The sequence below is a fragment of the Boleophthalmus pectinirostris genome, unplaced genomic scaffold, assembly GCF_026225935.1.
Source record: "Boleophthalmus pectinirostris isolate CB_2022bp ecotype Guang Dong unplaced genomic scaffold, ASM2622593v1 HiC_scaffold_1, whole genome shotgun sequence".
Lineage (NCBI taxonomy): Eukaryota > Metazoa > Chordata > Actinopteri > Gobiiformes > Gobiidae > Boleophthalmus > Boleophthalmus pectinirostris.
Window position 1 is genome coordinate 31,193,791 of NW_026570970.1, and position 21,854 is coordinate 31,215,644.

Below are 21,854 nucleotides of genomic sequence, written 5' to 3' on the forward strand. Positions count from 1 at the left end.
CTGGAAACAACTGCCATTTCTCAGTCTTTTCCTGGAACGATGACAGACCAGGTGGAGAGAAACTTTAGTGTATTTATTGCATAAAACACATCAGCGCAGGTGATCAGATTGGCAGCTGATTCAGTCCTGGTTTAGACCTGGTTTAGACCTGGTCCAGTCCTGGTTTAAATCTGGTTTAAATCTGGTTTAGACCTGGTTTAGACCTAGTCCAGTCCTGGTTAAGTCCTGGTGATCGGTTTGGCACTTGTGGTGTGTATATATTTATGCTAATGACACTGGTTTAGTCCTGGTTTAGTGTGGGTTTAGACCTGGTTACGTCCTGGTCCAGTCCTAGTCCAGTTCTGGTGTAGTCCTGGTGATCGGCTCAGCAGTTGTGGAGTGCATATTTTTATAATCTGCTAATGACACGGCGTAGGTTCAGTCCTGGTTTAGTCCTGGTTTAATCTTGGTTTAATCCTGGTGTAGTCTTGGTTCACTCCTGGTGTAGTCTTGCTGTAGTCCTGGTTTAGTCCTGTTCTAGTACTGTTTTAGTCCTTGTTCAGTCCTGGTGTAGTCCTGATGTAGTCCTGGTTCAGTCCTGGTGATTGGCTCTGTTTATATTTATAATCCTCTAATGGTTCAGTCCTGGTTCAGTCCTTCTTTAGTCTTGGTTTAGTCTTGGCCTATTGGGCTGTTGGACTAATGGGCTGACCCCGATTTATCACGGGCGAGTAACGGGTGGGATGTTAGCAGGTCCAGGCGGGTGCGGATTTAACTTTGATATAATCAAGTAGGTTAATGGGCGGGTGTGGTGCTGTACTGCTCGGGTGCGGGCGGGTGACGGTCTCCAAAAATGGACACATGCACGACTCTGAGACAGACTATTAATAAAAATGTACTCAAACATGTGTGAATGAAACAAAACACAACTCCGGGTATGTTTTTGATGAGGTAACATGGTTTAGAGCTCACAAGAGTGTGTTATACGTGACCTTCCAAGCAAAACATTTACTCCTAAGACAGTTGCCTATATTAAATTTTGTATATTTGGAAACGATTTTTACATTTGGACTAAAGCCGGGTGAAGTGTCTCGCCCAAGGACACAATGGCGGTATGCATGGGGCTGAGCGGATCTAGAACCAGCAGCCAGAGGGCAAACCGTGCTCCTGCTGAAGTGTCCTCATCGTACTGAATATTTGCTTCGAAAACCGCGGCATGCTTTTGTACGGAACTGTAATGGACTTTTAGTTGGAAAATACATGAAGTAGTGAGTAACTGTGTTCAGATGTACTCTTTGTGTGTGTCCCTGAGAGTCATGGATGGCACTGTTAAATAAAATCAATAATAAAGAAAAGTATATGACTAAAGGCCTACTTATGCTGCTACTGTCTCCATGGAAACAGGGAAGTTCAATGACATACATACCAGTAAAGATAACTGTGTGCACGATTGTCAGCGGAATGGGTGCTGTTTTCCTCTCTTTGTCGAAAAGCGTTCTTGATAAATGGCATGTGCAAAATGAAATGCTTTGATTACTTTACTACTTATATTAACCTCCTGCACCCCTCGGTACATTTTTGTACATCTCAACTTTTCTTTTTTTGCATAACTTTGGCTATATACTGCACCAAATAGCCCCAGTTTGTGTATTTTGTGATGTATTTTTAATTTCTGTTTTTTTTTTTTTTTCAAGATCACATTAATTGAATGGACTATAATCAAAATACTCACACCCGTGGTCCTTATGTATATAACTTTGCCAGTATAATTTAACTTTTTGATTTATTTTGCATTCTTTGGTGTTGAAAACCCTTCAATTTTTATTTATTTATTAATTTTTTAGTTTTAGTGTCTTTTTGAATGTTTTGATGTTTTTCTTTTTGCTGTGTATTACAAGGTTATATCAACAGAAAGACATTTGTATATATTAGTCCAGACTGAAGGTCAGAGAAAGATATTTGAGGTTAAAGTGGTATGGGTGTGTTATAGAGGAGCCCTGAGCCTCTCATAATCCTAACACACAACACAAACAAATAAAAAAATATTTAAATTAATTAATGAAAATTTTTATGCACATAATTTGAGATGTTGCTGTCAAAAATGGCATTTAAGGGATTAAAATGTCAAAAATGCTATATAATATTTGGTATGTATGATTAGGGCAGAAGTAAATGAAGACACTCATATAAAAAAGTTGGACAAAAATCCGTACTGTGTAAAAAAATATTGTAGTATTCTTTTCCAGTGTACATTTTTGTCATGAAGGACTACAGGGTGTGATCATTTTAAAAGAGTGTACAAAAGTTAAATATATCAATAATCTCAATAATAAAGAAGATTTTGTGCTTTATTTTTGTTTTCTTTGTGGACATACTGGCTTGTCAAAGTGTGATCCCGTCAGATCTCAGAAGCTAAGCGAGGCCGGGTCTGGTTAGTTCTTGGATGGGAGACCACTGAGAAAAACAGGTGCCACAGTGGGGCACCAGTCACAAAAAAGTGTCACTGTGTCCTTAAGCAAGGCACTTCACCCACATCGCCTAGTGCGTGAGTGTTTGTGGTGGTCGGAGGGACCGATGACGTCGATTGGCAGCGGTGTTTCCGTCAGTCTGACCTAGGGCAGCTGTGGCTACAAAGTGAACGTGTGTCAACGATTGCAAAAACGTACGTACATTTTATAGCCCACATATGCAGGACAATAGAAGCACACGCTGACATACATCGAGAAAGTTTCAGCATGCTCCAAATTTTTCGATGACCTTGCCGCATGTCGCCTTATGCCAGCAGCTTCAGAGTGCTGATAACTTACACGAAACTTAAGCTATAACTTATCCGACGTACATTAGTTTATTTGCCAATTTTTTCATACGTCGGCATACACTGGCTAAATTGTCAAGGTGTGACAGCCCCATTCACACCACCGGGTATGAATGAATAATGACCTGTGAAGCATCTTTGTGACATATGTCTGTGAAAGAGCACTATATCAATAAAAAACTTACTTACTTAAACCTATTTGTTTTTATCTAAAAGATACACAATTGCACTACCAAAATGAGTAAAAGTGATTTATTCCTATTATCTTCATGCAATGCCTTTTCTTTGCTGGAGTGTTTCACAGTATGGCATTAAAAGTATCAGGCTTGCATTTATAAAATTTTTAATTACAAAAAAAAAAAAAAAAATACTGTGAACCAGGTTGCCTGTCCACAGACCTTACCTGTAATTTGCGTCTATGGAAACAAATCATTTTAATACCATACTGTGGAACATTTCAAACAAAGTAAGTAAGTAAGTAAGTCTTTATTTATATAGCACTTTTCACATATGTCACAAAGATTCTTTACAGAGCATTTTTTCATACATTCATTCTTCTTTTTCTCCACACCTGGTGATGGTAGAGTTACAGCTGCCCTGGGGCACACTGACGGAAGCGTGGCTGCCATGCCAATCAGCGACATCGAACCCTTCAACCACCACTAACACTCACGCACACACCACTTTCATACTAGGCAATGTAGGTGAAGTGTCTTGCCCAAGGACACGATGACAGTTTTTTTGTTTTAGTTTTTTTTTTTTGTGACTGGCGCCCCCCTGTGGCACCTGATTTTCTCAGTCCTCTCCCATCCAAGTACTATCCAGACAGTTCCAGCCGGTTCCTGTCGCATATTAATCCAATCTCTGGAGGTAGGATTCAAGCGCCCACAGTTGAATCCTGTCATTGTGTCCTTGAGCAAGACACTTAACCCATTTTGCCCCGATTGTCTGCGTACACTGGTGTATGAGTGTGTGCGAATGTGCATGAGAATGGGTGAGTGGTTCCTTGATGTAAAGCGCTTTATAAAAACAAGACCATTTAACACAATTCATTACAACAGATTTAATTCAAGTTGGAAGTATGTTTTTTTTGGTGTTATTTTCTCACCTGCATCGAAAAACGTTCTTGATAAATCACACCTGCCCTGTCCACAGTCTGTTTGGCTTCCCTTCGCCTCCTCTCATTTGAAACAGGGGCCACTCTTTGGTTTTTAATTGCTCTGTTTTCTGAAATTTGGCTGGAGCGGCGGTCCAGCACAAGCACGCTTTCCCTGCCCCATCTGTTTCGGTCTCGCTTTACTGGAGAATGATCTGAAGTGAGAACCATATGCACACAATGCCTTGGCTTTCCCGAATGCTTGGCGTCGACAATAGCGACAGGAGCAGCAGCAGCACTAAGCGAGCGTACAGTCACCTGGAGAATGAGAGGCAGATTTGTGTTTTGAGGTTTTCTGAACACAAAATGACAAGTTAGATCCACGTGAATAATCACATTACATCACCAAAACTTTGAGGCGATTATTGAGTTCAAAATGCACTGCAATAACCAATATTTTTCTATAAATTAGACCATTTTAGTGTGTTTAAAGAAATGTATTTTATCTATCAGAAACTTGTAAGAGCCATGTGCGCGTTATCGTAATCACACTTTAGGATGAGGGTTTTTAAATGAAATTTGAAATCAATTTTGAGATACTGTAGGTCTGTTTAATTTCAAGATTTGTTTTCAATCAGAAAAAATGTCAAATTATTAAAAGTGCATTAAAGGTTCACTGTGTAACTTGGCAGTGGAGGGTCTCTCAAATGCTTTTCTTCCGTGGAGATGTCATTGTGCTGCCTGAAATGTTCCATACATCCATGACATTAAACAGGTCCAGCTTACATTTTCGAAATTATAGGGGTGTAACAGTACACAAAAATCTGAATTCGGTACATACCTCGGTTTTTAGGTCATGGTTTGGTTCATTTTTGGTACAGTATGGTAACAAAACGCTAAAATATTTGTGTGTTTATTAAACCAACGATTTGTTTTAACATTATACAAACGGGAAAATAAAATAAATGCAAAGTGTTGCTTGGTAATATTATGAAGTTCAATAAAATATTCTCAAATAAGCAACAAATGTATGAAATATTATAAAAAATAAATTCCTGATAAACAGTAAACAAAACTTTTCAAAAATTTAAGCGCAGCACTAACAGTTCCAGCATGACATTTTACTCAATCTTTATATTTTTGGCCAGAAAAAAAAACAATTTGTCCACATTGTCTGAAGTAGGTGCAGATCTGCTGGCAGTTAGAATGTCCCAGCGATTAAAAATATCCTTTTGCTAGGACAGATGGTATGAGGAGGTATCGGGAGTGAGGTGTAAATTCCGTCATAGTTTTGCGAGTATTCATGTGGTTCAGAGGGATGTCGTCGAGGCAATTGTGAATATTAAAGAGCCGAGCCTTGTGGGTAGCTGCACATGTACTGGAGGAATGTAAACACACACAAATTGCGCGAATTCACTCGTGCACAGCCCTGCACCGAATTGAACGTCCTGTACAGATACATGTACCATTACACCTCTCTACTAAATTACAGGTGAGCTGTTAAAAAAAAAAAAAGTAGATCAGATTTGTTCTGGTTTGGTCTCTGTGAAGATACAAAGGTTTAATACCATAACCACGAAAACATTCCTCCAGCAAAAAAAATTACACAATGCACCTTTAAGTGAACATGTTTACCCATTTCGAGAGCAATTTTCTTTCTGCATGTGTAGATAATCTGGATTAAACATTATAAAAAATTTAAAAAAAAGATAAATTATATGTCCAAAGTAACATGGAAAAAGTCAAATTCACTTTGACATTAAAACAGTTGGACTTTTTCAGTGTATGATTCAAATAACAGTGTTTTCAGCTACACAGCGTCTTGTTTTACTCATCGTTTTTGCCTGTAATTTCCTTTGACTAAATCCATTCTTGTTTTCTTGTGTCTTTTCAGACTCTGAGGTGATCTACAGAAACAGCGATGGACACGTCATCAAGTTCAACATCCTCACCAACGAAACAGACATCCTGCTGGCCAACACCACTTTTGTACGTCTAAACGATACACGTATAATAAGTACTGGTACATGTGGGGTAATAGGTTGTGGGTTCAATACCGGGGGAAAAGAGCAATGGGTAGAGGAGCCAATATTAACGTTACTTTAAAATCATACGACTCAAGTAGAAGTACAAAGCAGTGGCTCGAATAATTGGAGTAAAAAGTATTTGGAGAAACTACAACTTTGTAATTAGACAGAGACAAATAATTAAATAATGCACAGAATAGACACAAAAGTTACAAAATGAAATCATATCATGCAAAAACGTGCACATTTAAAACGTACTTTTGTACTTTCTTAAAGCTTTTGTCGCTTGTAGACTTACTCACAGTGGGGAAAAGAACAAAAACTTTTACTCTAGTACAATTACTTCAAACAAAATATGACCGAAGTAGGAGTAAAGGTATGGTCAGAAAAGTACTCTAAAAAGCTACAGGTGCTTAAGTAAACGTAACTGAGTAGCAGTGGTGGAATGTAATAAAGTAAGAGTAGTAAAGTACTGTAGTTAAGTATAAATTTGATAGTTTGAGACCTGCTGGAAAGTCTGGGGGTTTATTTGTAACACATTTATAGTTTGAGCAAACACAAACATACAAAAGAGAAAAACTCTAGGAAAAAACAACAGATTTAATTGTTTCTTTTGAACAAAATTCAGCTCAAGTCTGTATCGAAATCATCACATTTGAAGCTTTATTAGACCTCAAACTCTGTGCAAATACTTAGACTTTTTACTCTTTCAGTACATTTTTAAACAGATACTTTAATGCTTTTACTGAAGTAGATGTTTCCATGTGACACTTTTACTTTTGACTGAGTATTTTTTGCTCTGGTATGTGTACTTTTACTTCAATAACAAAAGTGAGTTCTTCTTCCACCACTGTTGAGTTCTACTGCACTTTTACACAATTTATGTCCTACTTAAAATAGTGATTCAATGTAATTTCACTGGTATTCAATGTCCTTCAAACTTGATTCTACAACTTTAAATTAAACCTTTATCAGAATCTATGTTATTGGATTGCTAAGTCCTTGCTTGGAAAAAAACATGTTGATTTTGAGTTTCTGGTGAGAAGCAGAGGTGCAATGATTTCCAAATCTAATCTCACAAACCAAAAATGACCAATGTTCTAATTTACTGAGATGCACTTATTACATATAATTACTATTGACAACACTGTAAATGATGTTTTAACTGAAGTTAATTAGAATAAATTGAGCTTAACTTGTGTTTTGTAAATAAATCAAACTCATTACGATCATTTCCATCTGTTTTCACCTTTTACATTACAGCGTGTGACACATTCATATTTTGCTCTCATCTTTTTTTCATATATTCACTGAGTTTCAGCTTTTTGCTTTAAGTAACATTTTGAGGACTTTTTCATAATCAAAAGTTACCTGGCCAATCAGTCTGGGCACCTCTTACTTTTTCGAAACTTAAGCCAGAACCAAACGTGACCGTACATTCAGATTTATTTCAGTGACACATGCAAAACTCATTGGTCACTCGTCATTTAGAACAAAGGTACTTTTCTCTCACTTCAGATTTATAAGGAAAGGAATATAAAGCCTGGATATGGAACTTTTCAAAAATCACTGATAGCCCTTGCCAGTGTTCTACCTGAACGCCTTCACTGAACAATAGTTCATGAACTCATTCATATTTGGGGCCAACGTGAACTGAACACTCTGTCTTCCTGCCTGATGAACGAACTGTGGACGTGTTCATCTGGTGTCTATGAACAGCATATGGAATCTATTCAACTTTGTTCAACAGGGTGCCAGATTTCTTTCAGTGTCCAGGAGAAACCCGGCCCTTAATATTTAGTGGAAAAACTTTCAATCTGGCAACGACACTAGCCACTGCATGCTTCATCGAAACAAGACAAAACCCAAAATATGGATTATCAGAGTACGTCACTTGGTGCTCTACTGTGGATGTCTCCTACAGACAGAGCCGCTGTCCTGTCTGGTATCATGTCAGTGTCTTGGATTTCAGCAGACAGTGATGCTGTAATAAAATGTTTTAGTGCACTGACAATAGCTTGTTAACTCCGCGATTTCATGTTAACTGCACAGACAGCGGCATTTTCTACACTCTCGCGTCTATACTGGAGGGGTGAAAGCTGCAGTTGCTCCTCGTGTGGACTAAACGGAGAGCAACACTCGGGAAATGCTGTTCCCTAAATACTCATGTGAACCCTGGTTGGATAAGGATACAAAATGTGGTATATAAATCTATCACATAGTTTCATTGTTAAAACTGATCAAATAATTGCTGTCTGTGGTTCTATATGGATTTTGACGATGATATTGTCCCTGATTGGCTAGTCCACCTGTCAATCACACCTATCTGAACTCTGAGAGACTCACCGCTATGAAAACATTTTTATTTTTCATCACTCTCATCTTTGAACACTGGCCATGTTTACATTATGCTTTTAATTGTGAAATAATAGTTCGGAATGAAATAGTTCGACATTTAAACATTCTCCTTCAAGTTTACATGGAAATAATAATTCTGAATTGAGATTTCAATGGAAAACATGTTAAATTGCCTTTATTTAATTCCACTCAACATCTGGGAATTGGGAAGGGTTCTGATAAATACTAATATATGTACTTCTATCAGAAGAAAACACACACTTCAGCTGCTACTGACTTTTTTCTCATCTTGGTTTGTCGTTACGCCATGGACACAAACACGATCCAAACTTTTTTCTCAATCGTTCCGATGATAATTGCGCAGCAGCTGGAGAATTCTCTCATCACTCTTTACGTCTGTCAGCTGAGGAGGAGAAGGGAGGAAGAAAACAAACTGAGTCGACGGCTGCTCTACCTCAGCCCACTCCCACATCCAGCTCACAAATCCAAAGAGACGTGGATAAAAGTCTGAAGCCAGGACTGGTGGAGCCGGATTGTCCAGATCGCGTCAGAAGGGCGACACAACGAGCATGTGCTGAACGACCAGAATTATTTTTAAGAAGAATAAACGCTTACATGATTGAGAAATAAATTAATTCAGCTTTAAAATGGGAATAAACCACCTACTTACTTCATTCTGAATAATCATTTTCATTAGGTATTAATAGTTTTCATGGTCTTTTTAAAGCTGAATTGATTTTTATTCAGAATTTAATCATGTTTATTCAGTATTAACGCTCTCATGTAAACGTGGCAACTGAGGAATTTAACTCACAACCATTACAGGAACGATAGACAGACGAACCACTCATGTGACATTTAACACATATGTTGTTTTTCATTACGCAGAAAATTAGTCACTGATGTATGATTCATCTATTAGTCAGTTTCTTCCATCCTCCCCCTGTTGTTAAAGGAAGTACACAGTGTTCAAGTCAATGTTATTTTTCTTCTTTATTTCTCTCCTTTAGATCAATTTCAACGTGGCCAAGTACTCCCTCTCTCCTGACCTCAAATACGTACTGTTCGCGTACGACGTCAAGCAAGTAAGAGACACTCACCATTCACCGCATCTCCACTCTAGAGCCATACACTTCACACTTCTATGGGAATTAATGAGAGTCCATTCAAACAAGAAACTAAATGATACGTTCCTTTGATGATGGTTCTGTGAGGTAGTGTAGTGGCCATTTTTCACTGCCAGGCACACGAACACCGAGCGTATAAGCAAGCTGTCCGTGTAAAAGCAGATAACAGGTTTGATCATTCTCTAATTTTGATTATAATTGTACTTTTAGACTGATTAAGAAGCAATTTGGGGAGAAAAATTGAAAAACATGTTGAAAATGACAGGAAGACATCGCAGCAGGAAGAGTTCTACCCAAAAATTAGTAACAATTACCCGCTAGAAACAACCAAATGAAGGTGTTTTGTTATATATTTTTTGGCAAATATTCATTTTTGTGTACATTTAAGGGGTTTTGGCATAGTGGAAAATATGGTTGCTAGGTAACAGCTGTAGAATTCCCTATTGTGACGTGATGATTTCCAACAAGGAAGTCAAATTTGAAACCTGAAAAAAATTCCAAACTGGGGATATATATAATAATAATTATTATTATATATATATTTTTTATATATGTTTCCGCATTCTATATACATGCATACATTTATAGACATATTAGGGATGTAACAATATCCAAATCTCTCAGTATGATATTATCACAATATGCATCTCACGGTACAATATTTATTGCAATATTTGGAAGAGGCTAATGTAATTGTAGATAGGACACTTTTCTGATTTTGCTGTGAATTATTTCTGTCATAATCCCAAGAATTCAAGTAAAAAACATATTTCATCATGTTGTTTGCACTGAAATGAATCATGGGATATGTAGTTCCCGATGTTTATAAGCTGTTGGTAATGGGTCCGATCAAGTGGTAACGGAGGGAAACAGGGGCAGATTTTTGACATTCAAATGTCTCTTATTCAGAAACTAGAGGGACTATTGAAATAAGTAAAGTATCAGAATGTAGGAAAGAGTTACACTCCAACAGGGTCAAGTTAAACCTGTGATATTCTTTCAAGTTGTTGACAAAAAATTTAAAAACTCATGTCGGTAACAGAGGGAATGAAATATGCAGCACTTTTTGGGGCAATAAATACAAACAGTGATAACTCTTGGTTCTCACTTACATATCCTTAACAAACTGGTTTGAATATTTGCTTCATGTAGTTTTCTACCATATGGTACAAGATTAGGTTGAAAAACCTCTTACTTTTGAGTAATGAGATTTTTTATTAAAAAAGGTCATGGTAACGGAGGGAAAAGTAACGGAGAGAAAATTGTGCAAACAAGTAGAAGGTGCAGGATTTTGCATAATTTGTCGCTTTTTTCTTCTGAATACTTTAATATTACTTCAAAATGAAAGGAAACTATTTCTATAAAATATGTCAGTCCTTCCAAGCAAATTTTTATCAATACTTTTTTTTTTTAAATCATGTACCTTCATCAACAGTTCAAAGATGGAATAACACAAGATATGATGAAATACATCCATTTATTGACATGATTTGCAGGTCTGTGAAATTTGGGAAATAATTTTTGTTCCATGTTTCATACATGGTCTGTTTAAAACGTATGGAACTTTAGAACCAAAAATGGTACAGAAAAAAGGTCAACAGTTTCATAAACTAGAGTACATATGTATCTGTTCAATACATTTTTATATCAGATGCATTAACTTGAATTTTTGGCCTTGTGTTTACTTCTGCTTGACTGGGCCCTACTATAAAACCATGCATTTAAGCAAAAGAACTTATGATTTGATATACTGTGACAGCTCTCGATATTATTGTGAGACTTTTGATGATACAATATCATGATCATTCGTTTATTGTTACATCCCTAACACATATGTATGAAGTCAGATATATGGAATTGTGTAAGAAAGAAAAAAAAGGTCAATAAGTCTATTAATAACTTAATATATATATATATATATAAATTGTTTACATTTTATATTGTACAGAATAATCCTGCACACCGTCCTACTTGCAAACTGTGGGATTTATCAGGACAATCTGTGCAACAGTTTGGCACTAGGCCTTCATCAGGAAAAGAGATGTTTCCCTGATAAAGGAATAGTGCCGTCTTAGTCAACATTCTCCGGGGGTGTGATGCTAACTGTAGGCACTGCTCTCATTTAGTAGAGTTATTTTCTTTGCATGAGTAATAGAGCTTCAGACAGAGCAGTGCCTCCAGTTAGCATCACACCCCCAGAGAATGTTGATGACGTGAGCTGCAAAGTATTCATAAAACTTATCTAGCATTTATTCAGTTAAGTTATGTGTTCATATTGTTAAAGAATGACCTTGAAAAAGACGCATTGTCACTGTGAGCAGGGTCGCCTCTCCGCAGATCTGACCCATAACCTATCCAGCTGTTCACCTGCTTGTATCCATGGACACAATGAGATAAAAACATGGCAAAGCAAATACTTCCCAAAGTATGTAAAAGTAGTCCAATGCAGTCACAAAAGTGGAATAGAAAGACAAATCTAAAATGGCATAAAGAGAGAGGATGATTGACAGCCAGCAGGAGCCTCATGTCAGTACACATTTTCATATTTTCTCATGTGAGATAATCCACTCCCTCTCACTCGAAATGATGGGCTATTGTCAGATTTGTATGAGGTCTGTCTGTCATGAACAAGTGAGCTATTTCTAAACACTCAGAAGAATTCAGCTCTTCTGATTTAAAAGGTGTTCATGTGTAAAAGTCCAGACTAAAGGTGAACTGCACATTCAAACGGCCTCCTGCACTTTGTCTGATCTATGTTATAATTCCTCATCACAAACAGACCTGGAGTTGTGTTTTGTTTCTTTCACACATGTTTAACACACAAATCCTCCAAATTCTACTCTCAAACTGAAAAAACAATACGCACGTTAAAGCAGCAGGTTAAAGCAGGTTAAAGCAGGTTAAAGCAGGTTAAAGCAGGTTAAAGCAGGTTAAAGCAGGCTGAAGCAGGCTGAAGCGGGTGTGATTGATAGTTCCTCTTTATGTCTGTCTCTGCGCACAAGGAGCTGAAAATGTAGCACCATCGATCATGTTATATCTGACTGAATGAGCAATTGCTCTGACTAACTTTGGCATTTCTTCACTTTGGTGTTAGAGCAGGGGTCCCCAACCCCCGGGCCGTGGACCGGTGCCGGGCCGTAGGTCGTTTGGTACCAGGCCGCGAAAGCGCGAACTCCTCTTCCCATACGCCGTGTGGTCTGCACCTCCTCCTGTGCTCCACGTAGACCACGCCTCCTCCCATGTTTCTTGCACCTCTAAACCAGGACTAAAACCAGGACTAAACCAGGTCTAATCCAAGTCTAAAAAACCAGGACTAAAACCATGACTAAACCAGAATTAAACCAGGACTAAACCAGGACTAAACCATGACTAAACCAGGTCTAAAGCCATGACTAAACTAGGACTAAACCAGGACTAAACCAGCTCTAAAACCATGACTAAACCAGGTCTAAAACCAGGACTAAACCAGGTCTAAACCAGGTCTAAAACCAGGACTAAAACCATGACTAAATCAGAATTAAACCAGGACTAAACCAGGACAAAACCATGACTAAACCAGGTCTAAAACCAGGACTAAAACCATGACTAAACCAGGACTAAAACCAGCACTAAAACGAGGTCCAAACCAGGTCTAAAACCAAAACCAGGTCTAAAACCAGGTCTAAAACCAGGACTAAAACCATGACTAAACCAGGTCTAAACCAGGTCTAAAACCAGGACCAAAACCATGACTAAACCAGGACTAAACCAGGCAAAAAAGGTTGGGGACCTAGATTAAACTATTAAACTTTTTTTTTTTTTTTTTTTTTAATGATGATGACTTTACTTTACTGTTTATATTCTCATTTCATTCATAGTGCATGTTTATGATATTTTTGTGTACATTTTGACTGTAACTTTTCCCTCATATGGAATTCTGCAGACCGTACCCAGCTGAAGGCCATGCCGTGGAACATTTTACGCATAGCAATAACATCTCCATGGAGACTAGAGTTACACAGTGACTAAACACCTCAACTCCTCCCACAAACACATTTCAAATAGATCTGCTAACGTGGGCTGTACTTGGAGGACTAAAGGAGAGCGGGAGGGAAAAGGAAGAGAGGGAAGAGTCAGGGGAGTCTTGTGTGACGTCACATAGTACTTGAAATGGCCTTTGGAAGTAGGACACACACAGTTTTATACAGTTTTGACCAGAAATATACATAATTTTCGCTAAAATTGTCAAGGAACATTATCAAAACAAAAGCAAAATATATTGTTTAGTTCCACTTTCACCACAAAAGTCTAGCCAGGCGCGAATTGACCAAAAATTATAGTTAGAACAATTTTGGAATAACTTCACATCCATGTTTATCCCTAAATATTTAGACAAAGCAAAACATTAAGCGGGTATTAGAATTCTAGAGAGGCAGCCTGGTAATACCACAATCACCCACGTTCCATTAGCCTGATGTAGAATAAGATATGCAAATGGGCCCTGCACTGTGGAAGGGATTAGCTCTGAGCATTAGCGACAGCCCTATTAATCATTTGCATTTTTAGCTTCGACGCAGATCTGGTACAGTCAAGCCCAGAGTCATATGTCCAGTCTATTTCTGCTCCACCCAGAAGACAACCAACGAAGGGAGGGGGTATTTTTATAGATGACATTCCTTTATATAACCAAGAAAAAACTGCATTTAGGTGATTATTGCTGTATTTGAAGGTCCTGTATTACGTCAAACTGACTCTTGTGAGCTTCAAGACATGTTAGAATGTTGTTACCTCATCAAAAACAGACCACGAGTTGTGTTTGGTTTTCAAGTGAACAGCTCCGTTTACCTTTTCTTTATTAGAGTTTGGCAATTCCAAGGGCTGAAATCATTGAAGCGATTTATGTTGTAGAGAAGAAATTAACTTAAATATGCAGGGTTTGTGCGTTAAACATGTGTGAATGAAACAAAACACAACTCCAGGTCTGTTTGTGAGGAGGAAACCACATTATAACAGATCAGAAAATAGCATAATATGGCATAATATGGGTCCTTTAAACTAGCCACCTAGTGCCTCCTCTCAATTTCATTTCTCTCCAGCGACTACGTCAGGAATCAGAATACACTAGACCAGGGGTAGGCAAACTTTTTGGCTCGGGGGCCACATAGGGTTCTAAAATTTGACTGAAGGGTCGGACAAGAGACAGGACATGACGTGTTAAGAGCCCGGCTCCATTGCACTCATATTTACACTCATGTAGGATGTATTCTGCACTACACGCTGCAACTTTTGGACACGGAAGTTCCAGAACACATGAAAAGAGAGTGAGATCAGCTCCACCACACACCACATGCGAGGGTGAGTCCTGAGCGCTTAGATCTCGTTGAGAAACTGAGCCCATGCCACGAGCTTACATGTGTAAACACTCACGCGTGCAGCATAACCAGACCCGTAAGACATTCCAAATATTTAGACTTGTAACACTGTGTCTGTAAGTTTTTGGATTGTGCTTTAAACCCTGTCAAAATCGAAACAGTGCAGCCTTATATCTTGAACATTACCTCACTCATGGTCCGAATAAGCCGCACGAAAATGACTCCTGTCACTTTCCCATAAAGCATTGCGGCCAGCATAATACGCCACACCTCAATGTATATATATATATATATATATATATATATATATATATATATATATATATATAGTGTGCCATCTACTGGGAAATGCCACAAATGCAGGGAAAATAAAATGTTTATTAGGTTTATTATTGTAATTTATTCAAGTTCGGCTGGCCGGATTAAAAGGTTTAAAGGGCCACAAACGAGATCGAGGATTTAAAGCTTGAATAAAGAGAATGTTTGGTGAATTTTACTAAGGGGAAAGACGTTATTGTCCTTCTTCCTATGGGATTTGGGAAAAGCTTAATATACCAGTTAGCCCCGTGCGTCACGACCAAATAACAGCGACTGGTTAAATGATAAAAAGTACCCACCTACCATCAAGCAAACGAATTCTAATGCTGCGAGGTCAGACGGTTTCTACGAAGTGAAACGAAGTAAAAACGGCTGAGGAATCAGGTTACCTTTAAACGAGTACTGTGGAACATTTCTAGTCATTGTGCTTGTCTCCATGGAGATGTTATTACTTTGCTTGAAATGTCTAACAGTATGACATTAGAAATACTTACCCTGTGTTCGATTAGCCTTCCAAATTGGTTTTCCGAAGAAGTTGCCTCGTTACACCCGTGACACGCCCCTTTTCCGTGGACAGCACGACTTGGACAGAAAAAGTAGACCATGCAAGGATTCCGAGTCACAATCCAAGATGGCTACGCCCACTGTAACGTGTAACTATGAAGTGTTTTCATTGTGTTTGGACACTTTGGTGGTTTGAATGACAGTTTGAGTCACTCATATTACTGCAAAAATGTACCATGTCTGTATCACAGCCTATAGGTTTGGTAGTCGGTGTTGTGGTGAGGCCAGTATTGAACAAATGCTTGATTTAATGGGCATTAACATCCCTAAGGTTGTAATGGAAGAGAAATCATAACATAAAATGCAGTGCAAATTCCAAAAAATTTAATCAATTAAAGTGGCAGTGTTTTCATAAGATGAGGTAATAGTCATAATCATAATCCACGGAGTCCGACACTCGAAACATACTGTATTTTTCAGACTATAAGTCGCTCCTGAGTATAAGTTGCAATGGTCAAAAATGAGTAATGAAGAAGAAAAAAACAAAAAAGTCGCCCCAGACTATAAGTTGCACTTTCTGGGGGAAATTTATTTAATAAAATCAGAGACCAGGAACTGACATTTCATCTTGAAAGACAAGTTCTAGTAATAACAACAGAACAACAGACTGAATAGGTTCCCTCACAAGTTTCTCGCTCACTCCAAACATTCTCTCTGCTGCCTGATTACCGTTTTCAGCTGCATATTTCACTACTTGCAGTAGGACAGTGGCTCTTTCTGCAGGAGACATGCGCAGTAGAGTGAAGTGACAGTGGTACAGAAGTAATAGGAGCAGCAGATACTGACACACAAGCCTAGAGCGCCCTCTCACGGCTTCAGTATGAAAATTTTAATATATAAATCGTACCAGAGTATAAGTCGCAGGACGACCCAAACCATGAAAAAAAGTGCAACTTATAGTCCAAAAAACACAGTGATAATACGCTTCAATCTCGGACGTGACATCAAATCCGAGGTCCAAGTGGGAGTCGTAAGATAATCGAACGTAGGGATAATTTATGTTGTATATTCAATTGCAGGACCTTTTATTGCTTAAAAATACATTGAAAATATGCGTTCTTACTGTGAGTGGCTTGTCTATCCACCAGTCTGTCTTGTAACTAGGTCTGGTGGTGTTAGTTTCTTGTCTCTATGGAGATTTGTTAAATGGTCCATATTATTACTGTTTTCCTCACTAGAATCATTTGGATGCTTTCAGCCTTGGAATTGCCAATCTCTATTGAACTAAATGTAAAAGGTACTGGTTAACTTGAAAACCACCTCTTCATGACATCACTAGGTGGAACATACAGTAGCATTATGAGCTTTGAAGATGTACACAGACTAATATTAAAGGCAGAGGTGGGACCAAGTCATTGTTTTGCAAGTCTCAAGTAAGTCAAGTCTTTAACCTTAAGGCCGAGTCAAGTCCCAAGTCAAATACAGGCAAGTCCAAGTCACGTCTCGAGTCACTGGCCCATCAGTCCAAGTCAAGTCCAAGTCATTTGTTTTGAGCTTCAAGTCATTTCAAGTCTTTTTTGTAATTTATATGAACTAAATTGTGCTTAAAAAGTCATGGTATATTTCTGTATGAGTATTTATAAGGTTTATAGAAATGATAACATTTCCTTTTTAAATGTGGTGACAAGATCTTAGTGTGAATCATTACGGTGAGAACAGAAATAATTAAGATTTAAGTGTTTTAATAACAGTTATTTTGTCATGTAGTCTGCACTGAAATTTAAGGATCGTGTTCTCTGTAGTTCCCTCTGTTTTACTGTATTGTACTGTAGATTACTGTAGTACATTTGAGGATACCACATCACAGTAGACAGGCTGGCGCCACCTAGTGCCTCCGCTCAATTTCATTTCTCTCCAGCAACTAGGTCAGGAATCTGAATACACTAGACGGTTTGCAAAAACCCCAGAAGTGCAAGTTCGGGCACCAGCCAATCAGTGAAGAGCCATATATCCTGTGTTGTCGGCGATTCCGAAGATCGAGGATTTAAAGCCGGAATAAAGATAATGTTTGGTGAATTTCATCATGGGGAAAGACGTTATTGCCGTTCTTCCTATGGGATTTGGGAAAGGCTTAATATACCCGTTAGTCCCGTTAGTGATGCATTACATACGTCATGACCAAATAGCAGCGATTGGTTAAATGAAAAAAGTACCCATCTACTGTCAAGTGAATGAATTCTAATGCTGCGAGGTCAGACGGTTTGTACCAAGTGAAACAAAGTAAAACCGGCTGATGAAACAAACTAACATCACAGTACTTCAGTTACATCCAAAGTAACAAACAGAGAAGTGGGAGCGACATGTTCCAGTTTGTTCCTGAAAAATAAAGCGCTGCATGCACCAGCTGTGAAGAAAAAAGTATTTTCTAAAAACGTATATTTTTAGGAGAAGCATCAAGTTTTCTCAAGTCACAGGCCTCAAGTCTAAGTCCCAAGTCACTGACCTTCAAGCCCAAGTTCAGTTCCAAGTCTTAGTCCATTTAATCAAGTCAAGTCTCAAGTCCTAAAAATAGTGACTCAAGTTTGACTCAAATCGAAGTCACAACTTGCAAGTCGCCACCAAATCATCAATCAAAACAAAACTCCAAGTCTGTATTTAAGGAGGTAACAGCATTATAACATGTCTTAAAAGTCGCAAGAATCTATTTTGTGTAATATCAAACCTTTAATGTGGAACTTTCTTGGTAAAACAGCAGCGTCTCAGTGGAAACAAGCAGGCAGCAGAACCTCAAAAAATGTCCACAGTGCAGCTTTGAACGTGATGATATTATGCAGACCCGGCCTTTTGATAAAGCTTTTTTTTACAGACATTAGGAGCTCTGCCAAAACTGCAATAAGTAAAACAATTATTCATAAAAAAAAAATCGAATTTATTCTTTACATATGACTGGGAGGTGGTTAACATCTTTATAAATGAATGAAGCCCACTGCTCGGAAATGAAACATAAAACGCTTCATTTAGATAACACACATTCACTTTTTTATTCTTTTAAATGCATTTTAGATGAGATAATTGTTTTTACTTTTTATGGCTGGAATACAAGATGTACACCGCTCTGTTACTATCTCTAATGCGCTCATTGATTCTATTTTTAAATACAAAAAAATTATTTCTATGAAGCATTTTTCTGAGCTTATTAAGAAGAAATAAAGAAACAAGCTGTTCCGAGCATTCGCCGTTTACAACAGCAAACCAAGAAATGAGTTCACAGCTTCCCCTGAAATGTCTATGGGCCAGTTTGCGACTATATACATACATATAGGGGGTCCATCACATGTTTATCTGATTTGTCTGGAATGTTCCACAGTATGGCATTAAACTTATATTTGCATTTAGATTTAGACATTACGTGCATTCTTACTGTAAACAGGGTCACCCAGCTCAACTGATCTGACCTGTAAGTTTGCCCGGTTGTGGCACCTGCCTGTTTCCATGGAGATGGATAGATTTAATGTCAACCTATGCAAAGTGAGAACATCTGGAGAAAAGCAGGTCACAGAAAATAAGACACTTTTAAGTAGCTGTTTTATGTTTGTTTGTTTGTTTGTTTTTTTCTGGGCACAATTACATAATCACAATTAGTTACACAGAACTAAACCAGGACTAAATCAGGACTAAAATTAGAATTAAAATCAGGACTAAACCAGGATTAAATCAGGACTAAAATCAGGACTAAACCAGGACTAAACCAAGACTAAACCAGGACCAAACCAGGACTAAAATGAGAACTAAATCAGGACTAAACCGGGACTAAACCAAGACTAAATTAGGACTTAAACCAGGATTAAACCAAGACTAAATCCGAACTAAACCAGGACTAGAACCAGGACTAAATCGGGACCAAACCAGGACTAAAATCAGGACTAAAATCAGGACTAAAACCAGGACTAAAATCAGGACTAAACCAAAACTAAAACCAGGACTAAACCAGAACTAACCCAGGAATAACCCAGGACTACAATCAGGACTAAAAACAGGACTAAACCAGAACTAAAACCGGAAGTAAACCCGGACAAAATCAGGAATAAACCAGGACTAAACGGAAACTGAACCAGGACTACAATTAGGACTAAAACCAGCAATAAACCAGAACTAAACCCAGGAGTAAACCAGGAGTAAACCAGGACTAAAACCAGGTCTAAACCAGGACTAAACCAGGTCTAAACCAGCAGGTCTCTACTGGACACAACCATACACTTTTAGCTTGGTTTAACTACTACAATATTTGGGAAATGTTCAAATCAGGACATAAACCGCTATTCCTGGCGAATACTTTTGGGTGTAGATTATAATTACGATTTTTTTATAAGAAAGTTATTTGTCTCGTGGCAGCAGTAGCAAGAGGATGTTTTGTTGTTTGTAGTATATTTATGTCACATCTGTGGCACACCTGTGAGACCACAGACAGCACCATGGCCTAGTTTACTGCCTTATTAAGAGAAAATATATTTAGCATGTGTACTACAACTTCAGAAAGTTTTGGGATCATGGAAATGCAGTAAGATGAAAATGTGGTTTCAAATAGAACTGAAACAGAGCCAAGCAAAAGCAAAAGTCAAATACAGACTGCTGTTGTTGAAAGGGAAGTTGATTAGTTAATTGCATCATGAGTACATCAATCACATATTTTTTCATCATGTTACTTAATCATCTCATGTTTATTTTGAGTGTTTATTGAGCACCTGCGGCCCAGACCTCCATCTTTGCTCAATTAAGAGAGAGATCTTTTATTGATCCAGAGGGAAATTAAAGTTGTGCTGCAGCAACATTTACATCGCGTTTCTCTGTGGCCTTTGTGTCTCAGTCAAAGGTCTCAGGTCAGTTTAACGGGATCTTGTCAGGGAGGGTCAGCGGGTCTGTGTCAGGGCAATTTGAGGAGAGGAAGAGCCAAAAGTGTCACCGCAGCACACAGCAAAAACTGGAGGGTTAAAATTTTAGGCTAAAATATTTCAGAGTTGTTTTTAACACCAAAAGTGTTATTTTAACTATTTGAAAGTTAAATGGGGGTTCGAGTTGGGGTTATTTGCCAGAGTTGATGTGGTTGAGGTTAATTCAGCTTCCCTTAGTGTTAATTCAACTTCCCTTAGTATTAATTCAACTTCCCTTAGTGTTAATTCAACTTCTTAGTGTTAATTCAACTTCCTCTAGTGTTAATTCAACTTCTCTTAGTGCTAATTCAACTTCCTCTAGTGTTAATTCAACTTCCTCTAGTGTTAATTCAACTTCTCTTAGTGTTAATTCAACTTCCCTTAGTGTTAATTCAACTTCCTCTAGTGTTAATTCAACTTCCTCTAGTGTTAATTCAACTTCCTCTAGTTTTAATTCAACCTCTTAGTGTTAATTCAACTACTCTTAGTGTTAATTCAACTTCCCTTAGTGTTAATTCAACTTCCCTTATTGTTAATTCAACTTCCTCTAGTGTTAATTCAACTTCCTCTAGTTTTAATTCAACTTCCTCTAGTTTTAATTCAACTTCTCTTAGTGTTAATTCAACTACTCTTAGTGTTAATTCAACTTCCCTTAGTGTTAATTCAACTTCCCTTATTGTTAATTCAACTTCCTCTAGTGTTAATTCAACTTCCTCTAGTGTTAATTCAACTTCTCTTAGTGTTAATTCAATTTCCCTTAGTGTTAATTCAACTTCCTCTAGTTTTAATTCAACTTCCTCTAGTGTTAATTCAACTTCTCTTAGTGTTAATTCAACTTCCTCTAGTGTTAATTCAACTTCCTCTAGTGTTAATTCAACTTCCTCTAGTGTTAATTCAACTTCCTCTTAGTGTTAATTCAACTTCCTCTAGTTTTAATTCAACTTCTCTTAGTGTTAATTCAACTTCCTCTAGTGTTAATTCAACTTCCTCTAGTGTTAATTCAACTTCCTCTAGTGTTAATTCAACTTCCTCTAGTGTTAATTCAACTTCCTCTAGTGTTAATTCAACTTCCTCTAGTTTTAATTCAACTTCTCTTAGTGTTAATTCAACTATTCTTAGTGTTAATTCAACTTCCCTTAGTGTTAATTCAGGTTCTCTTAGTGTTAATTCAACTTCCTCTAGTTTTAATTTAACTTCCTCTAGTGTTAATTCAACTTCCTCTAGTGTTAATTCAACTTCCTCTAGTTTTAATTCAACTTCCTCTAGTGTTAATTCAACTTCTCTTAGTGTTAATTTAACTTCCCTTAGTGTTAATTCAACTTTTCTTAGTGTTAATTCAACTTCCTCTAGT

At 37.8% G+C, this 21,854-nt stretch overlaps 1 protein-coding gene across 1 annotated transcript in view; it reads left to right on the plus strand.

Annotated features, from left to right (window-relative positions):
- Positions 1 to 21,854, plus strand: part of LOC110158188 (inactive dipeptidyl peptidase 10) — a 232,283-nt gene that overhangs the window by 107,735 nt on the left and 102,694 nt on the right. Inside the window, exons 4-5 of the mRNA XM_055150252.1 lie at positions 5,785 to 5,879; positions 9,286 to 9,360. Of these exons, the coding sequence (XP_055006227.1) occupies positions 5,785 to 5,879; positions 9,286 to 9,360 (170 nt within the window). The remainder of the gene's footprint in view (positions 1 to 5,784; positions 5,880 to 9,285; positions 9,361 to 21,854) is intronic.